The sequence below is a fragment of the Hemiscyllium ocellatum genome, chromosome 41, assembly GCF_020745735.1.
Source record: "Hemiscyllium ocellatum isolate sHemOce1 chromosome 41, sHemOce1.pat.X.cur, whole genome shotgun sequence".
Classification (NCBI taxonomy): domain Eukaryota; kingdom Metazoa; phylum Chordata; class Chondrichthyes; order Orectolobiformes; family Hemiscylliidae; genus Hemiscyllium; species Hemiscyllium ocellatum.
This window is the reverse complement of record NC_083441.1, coordinates 2,105,425-2,112,117: the sequence shown is the minus strand read 5'-3', so window position 1 is coordinate 2,112,117 and position 6,693 is coordinate 2,105,425. Positions and strand designations below refer to the sequence as shown.

The 6,693-nt window shown below is 45.9% G+C and overlaps 1 protein-coding gene across 1 annotated transcript; it reads right to left on the bottom strand.

The window, feature by feature from the left end:
• Nucleotides 1-278: 278 nt before the first annotated feature.
• On the bottom strand, nt 279-734 carry LOC132834619 (cardiotrophin-2-like). The gene has a single exon (XM_060853517.1). The coding sequence runs from the start codon at nt 732-734 to the stop codon at nt 279-281; it is 456 nt and encodes a 151-aa protein (XP_060709500.1).
• Between the last annotated feature and the right edge of the window lie 5,959 nt (nt 735-6,693).

Sequence of the window (6,693 nt, the reverse complement as noted above, 5' to 3'; positions counted from 1 at the left end):
AAGAGGCAACGCCTGAGCTGTAAAATCTGTCTATTTCTACTGTTCCTTTTCTGTGGCATAGTAGTACAATTGCCATGTTACATTCGGTTAATTCTACCTGTTAAAGTCAGCAATTGCAAATCAACTGTCACAAAGGTAGTGCAAATGCTGGCCAATAGTTGGCGGTCTAGATTGAGGACATTGAGCAAGAAGAGAAAACGCACATCCACTCACCCCACCTCACCAGTGTTCTGAGTTGGGGGAGAGGGCAATGGGTGGGAGAAATCTGTCCCTACCCATCAGGCTGGGAACCTGTCCGAGAGAAGTGTGAAATCCCTCAATGTCCGCTTGATCCAGTGGGCATACTCTCTGCAGACAAAGTAGCCCCGTAGCTTCCTCTCGAAGTCAGAGGCCCCATTGGCCTCAGAGTCCAGGGGCTTTTTGATGACGGGCAGCGGCTGAGCCAAGGCCTCCAGCAGGGAGCGCAGGTTGGACACGAGACTCTGGAGCTGGGTCCAGGTGAAGGTGAGCTGCTCAGTCAGCTGACTGGGGCCCTGTCCTAGTCCCAAGGTCTGAAGGTCGTCCAGCACCAGCTGCAAGTACTCCAGCTGAAGGCTGTAGGCCCGGTAGGTTTCAGAAAGGCGCTCTGTGTCCGTCAGCCTGCGCCAGGCCAGATACCCGATGGATGGAGACTTCAGCCCAACAAAAGTAACATCCGGGAGGCTGAAACCCGGCTCAGAGAATGGGAGGCCCATAGCTGTGAGCTGTGTAGTGAGGAGAAACAGAGAGTGTGTGTGTGAGAGAGAGAGAGAGTCAGGGAAAACACAGAACTCACCACAGGCCCCAGGAAATCCTTAATACAGACAGGGAAGAGGTAAAATAGCTCCTCAATCAATCCCCACATTCACTTATTATCACTGTGAACACCGCCAGTTTCTACACCCCTTCCCTTAACTATATAGACTTCTACAGCCTCTACACCCCATACTATCTCTGAAACCTCCCCAGGCCTTGCACCTCTACCTCTCACTCTGTATTCTCTTCCAGCTCCTACAGCTGCTTCCTATCTCTGTAACCTGCTCCAGTCTCTACAGCCTCCCTATCTCTATGACTTCTTCCACTCCCTGCTACATCTGGACAATCACTACACAGGTCATCATCGGCCTGGTGTAAAGAGGTGCTTCAGGCCCAATCACTAGATCACTATAACCTGATGTTGTTTGATTTTTAACTATATCAACACGTCGCGCTCTGTAGCGCCACCAGATGGTCAGTGAGTGGGATTGCAGGGTGCTGACAATGCCCAGAAAGTGCAGAAGCCGGCAACACCAGAGCTGTGAAATCTGTCTATTTCTACTGCGCATTTTCTGTGGCAGGGTAATGCAATTGGCAAGTTACATTTTGTCAATTCTACCTGTTAAAGTCAGCAACTGCAAATCGCCACATCAAGTGTCACAAAGGGAGGACAAATGCTGGCCACTGGTTGATGCTCGAGAGTGGGACTTTGAGCAAGAAGAGAAAACGTGCCGTGTGTTTCTGTTTTCCTACTCTCATCAACGAAAAAGTGGAAGGATTTTGAGAACTGCAATTGCAAAATATGTTACAGCAGAGTAAGTAGTAAGGCTTCGGCTGGAAGTTTCATAGAGCAGTGTCTCAGCAAAAAAGAAGAGGTAAGCTCAGGTAAAGTCCTTTTACCTCTCCTCTTCAGTTTTACTGCAGTTGTAATGGAAATTAGGGCAGTCACATATTCCTCCCGCAGAATGTGGGAACTAAGGGAGACTTCCATCGTCCTTGGTGACTACACATGTGGGATGTGCACCCAACTGCAGCTCCGAGAGACCATTTATGGAGCTGGAGTTGGCGTTGAATGCACTTAGATCTGTGTTTTAGTGAGGTGACTGCATCTAAAGTGCAGGCAGAGAGTAACTGAGTGACCACCAGGAAAGGCAATGTGAGTGGGCAGCGAATGCATAAATTGCCTCCTGTTCCCTTCGAAAACAAATATATTATTTTGCATAACTGTTTGGGGGGTGCAGGAGCGTTGTGGGATGAGCGTTCAGGTGAAAACAGCACTACACAGGTTCGTTTCGTCATAACTGGCTCTGGGACAGAGCTGTAATGGGTAATGGTGAGTAGGATCTGAGAGGTAGAAGACTCCATAGTTAGGGGGACAGATACAGGCTTTGTAACCTGAAATACGAATTCAGGATGATGCATAGTCTCCCAGGATATCCCAGAGTGGCTGCAGAGATTTCTCAAGGCGGAGGGTGAGGACTCAGAAGTCGTTGCGCACATTGGTAAGAGTGACATTGATTGAAATAGGGATGAGGTCCTGCAGATTGATTATAAAGAACTAGGAGAAATGTTAAAAACTAGGACCTAATTGGTGAAAATCTCCCGATGATGTGCCAGATGTATACCTGGCTAAATCATTGGTGCAGCGGACAGGGATTCAGACTTTTAGACCATTTGCGTCATTTCTTAAGTAGAGATGACCTGTTCAAGATGGACAGCTTGCACATGAACTAGAGTGGGACCAATATTTTGGCGGCCAGGTTTGCTTGTGCTGCAATGGATGGTTTAGATTGGATTGACAGAGCGACAGATCCTCAACAGCACTGAGGGAAGAGCGAGGTGAGAAGCAGATACAGTAGTCAGAAATATTACGTTGAAGAGAGAGGTCTGGCTGGAACATGACCGGGAGTAAGGAATACTATTGGATTAAATCACATTTGTTTCAATGCAAAAGGGCTGACAGGTAAGGCCGATGAACTCAGAGTGCAGACTGGGACTGCGTGAGATATTACACCCGTAACAGAAACATGACTAACAGAGTGCCAGGACTGGCAGTTTAATGAACCAGGGTACAGGTGGTCTGGGTTGAACAGAGGTGGTGGAAGGAGAGGAGGTGGAGTTGCATTTACGATTAAGGCAAGTAGTATTACAGCAGTCGTCAAGAGATGAAATAGTTGAAGGATCATCCAGTGAAGCTTTGTGGGTGGAATTAAGAAATAAGAAGGATATGGTGACATTATTGGGGTTGTATTATAGGCCCCCAAATAGTCAACGGGAATTAGAGGAACAAATATACAGAGAGACTGGGGAGACACGCAGCAGCATATTAGGGGATTTTAGTTTTCCTAACATAGAATGGTATTGCTGGAGCGTTAAGGGTTAAGGTTGGGTGTAACATTTAATGCGTTCAGTAGTTTCCACAAGCAGTATATAGAGGATCATACTCGAGAAGGGGTTTAAACTCGACCTACCTGTGGGAAATTGGCAGGACAGATGGCGGAGGTGAGGGAGCACTTGGGGATCAGTGACTATAGTTCCACTAATTTTAAAATAGTTATATAGAGGCACAAAACTGGTCCATAAGTTCTAGTTCTAAAATGGGGTAGGGTGAAATTTGATGGAATTAGTGTTTGCCTTGATTAGCCTTGATTGAATGGAGTAGCTTTTCTTTGCAGGCCAAGGGACCTTTGGCAAGGGAGCAGCCTTTAAAAGTGAGATAGCTAGAGTTGAATGGCTATATGTTCCTGTGAGGGTGAACGGCAAGGTTGGCAGAAATGGTGAACCAGGAATATAAGAGATATTGGCCATGATGTGGAGATGTCGGTTCTGGACTGGACAAGGTTAAAAATCACACAACACCAGGTTATCATCAAGAAAGTTTACATGGAAGTACAGCTGTCAGAGCGCTTCTCCTTCATCAGGTATGTAGTCGAATCATAGGGTACAGGATTTTGGTTAGAGATCACGAAATTGTATCAGTTGTATGACGTTTTGCTCTTTAACTTTAAATCCTGTGTCCTATGATCCTGCCTGAGTAGCTACCTGATGAAGACGCAGGTCTCTGAAAGCTTGCACTTCTAAAGAAACTTGTTGAACGAAAGCTTGGTGTGTGATTTTTGAGTGATTTTGAGTCTTTGGCTGGAACGATAAGGAAGTGTATCTTAGGTACAATGAACAAGAATCAAGGGAATCCCTGGAGGAAAACAGAGAAGATAGGATTCTACTTAAGAAGCAGGTCAGGAAGGCCAGAATGGGGCACAAGATAGCCTTGGCTGTGAAGATGATCGTGAATCCAAAGAGGCTCGTTAACTGCATTCAATGAAAAAGAATAAATACAGAGAGAATAGGCCCTCGAGGACCAAAGTGGACAAGTATGTGTAGACTTCAAGGAGATGGACAAGATTCTCAAGAATATTTCTCCTTTGTGTTTACCGTGGAGAAAGACTGGGGAACTTTGGGAAGTTTGTGATGATAATATTGGGAACAATGCACATCACAATAGATAAGGTGATGGATGAATTAGAATATATGAAGGTGGATAAATCTCCTGGTTCTGAACAGATATATCCAAGAACACTGCTAGAGGCTGTAGAAGGAATTGGGGGGGCCCTGGCTGATATTTGTGTAGCATTGTTAGCCATGGGTCATGTCCCAGAAGACTGAATGGCAGCGAAAGTTGTGCAATTATTCAAGAAAGGTTGTAAAGTAAAACCTGGGAGCTGCAGACCAGTAAGTTTAACATCTGTGGTGGGTAAATTACTTGAGAAGACTCCGAGGGATGAGTTGCACATGCATGTGAAAATACAGGGTTTGATTAGGAGTATGGCTTTGTTAATGGGAGATCAAATTTGTTAGAGTTATTTCATGAAGTGACTGGAAAGGGTGACAAGGGCAGGGTGGTAGACGTAGTCCATATGGATTTCAGTCAGGCTTTTGATAATGTTCTACATGGTAGACTGTTATGAATGGTTAGATCATATGGAATGCAGCGGGAGCTGGCAAATTAGATACAAAATTGGCTTGATGGTAGAAAGCAGAGGAAGGGTGCTTGTTGGACTGGAGGCATGTCACTGGGTTGGCGGGGTGGGGGGGTGGTTCCACAGGGATCGATGCTGGGCCCATTGCTGTTTGTTATCTATAGCAATGATTTTAGATGGGAATATACAATGCATGATTCGTAAGTTGGCTGCTGACATGAAAATAGGCGGTATCGTGGGCAGTAAGAACGGTTACCTCAAATTGCAGCATGACCTTGATCACTTGGGGAAGTGCGCCGAGAACAGCAAATGAAACCAAAATAGATAAATATGAGATCTTGCACTTTGGAAAGTCAAATCAAGGTAGGGGTTTAATGGGGAATGATAGGGCCTTCATGAATGTAGTGAAACAAAGGGATCTGTGTGTTCAGGTGCATGGGTCTCTGAAAGTGGAGTCACGCATAGACAGGGCAGTGAAGAAGGCTCTTGGCACACTGACCTTCACCAGTCAAGGCATTGGACATAGAGGTTGGGTCGTTATGTTGCAGTCATACAGGACATTGATGAGGCTGCACTTGGAGGATTGTGTTCAGTTTTGGTCACCTTGTGTTTTAGAGATTTACAAGGATGTTGCTTACACTCAATTGTCGGAGTTGTAGCAAGGGGTTTGGGCAAGCTGGGCGGCACGGTAGCTCAGTGGTTAGCATTGCTGCCTGATAGCACCAGGTACCCGGCCTCCATTCCAGCTTGTGTTGACTGTTTGTGGGTAGTTTGCACGTTCTCCCTATGCCTCTGTGGGATTTCCTCTACGGGTTTGGTTTCATTCCACAATGCAAAGATGTGCAGGTCAGGTCAATTGATCATGCTAAATTGACAATAATGTTCAGCAATGTGCAGGGATCGTGCACTAATCATGGGTAAATGTAGTGGAATGAGTCTGGACTGATTAATCTTTGGAATGTTGGTGTCAACATGTTGGGCCAAATGGCCTGTTACCACACTGAAAGGATTCTATGCAGCTAGGGCTTTCTTTACTTTGGAGCGTAGGAGATTCAGTAGGGACCTTATAGATATCTCTACGATCATGAGAGGCACGGATAGAGTGAATGCACTCAGTCTTTTTCCCATGTTTGGGGTATCAAGGACTGGAGGGCATCAGTTTAAGATTAGAGGGAAAAATGAACGGGAACCTAAGGGGCACCTTTTTTACACATATGGTGGTATGCATGTGGATTGAGATGCCAGCAGAAATGGTTTAGGTTGATACATTAAGAACATTTTAAAGGCATTTAGACAAATACGTGTACAGGAAAGGATTAGAAGGATATGGGACAAGTGCAGAGAAATGGGGTTTGCGAAGATGCACATTTTGGTTGGCATGGACCAGTACATGTGGAAACAAGTGTATTTGTGTTATAGCAATCTATGACTCCACGACTTTGACCCCTCCCAGTCTCTGTAACCTCCACCAATCTCTGCAGCCTGTCTGTCTCTGCAATCCCTTTCTGCCCCAACATCCCTCCCTATACTTATAAATTTCTCCAATCAGGACACCTCTCGCAATTTCTGTAACCGCATCATGCCCCACCCTAACTTTGTCTCCTCCTCCACCTTCTACAACCCCTCCATATCTCTGTAAGGTCCTCCAATCCCTATACACTCTCCCTATCTCTGTCACCTCCTCTAGACCCAACATATCCTCCCTATCTTTGTAACGTCCTCCAGCCCCTATACCCTCTCCCTGTCTCTGCACATATCCCGATCGGTGCAACCTCATCTGGTCCCGACACATCCATATCTATGTAACCTCCACCAGTCACCTGCACACTCTTCCTTTTTCAGTAACCTCCTCCAATAGCCTACACCACTCACTATCTCTGTCACCTTACACAGTCTTTACAAACCCTCCTATCTCTCACCTCTTCCAGTCCCCTACACCACC

Excerpts from the sequence above, each read along its gene's own strand:
- LOC132834619 (XM_060853517.1), bottom strand. The coding sequence starts at position 734 with ATGGGCCTCCCATTCTCTGAGCCGGGTTTCAGCCTCCCGGATGTTACT.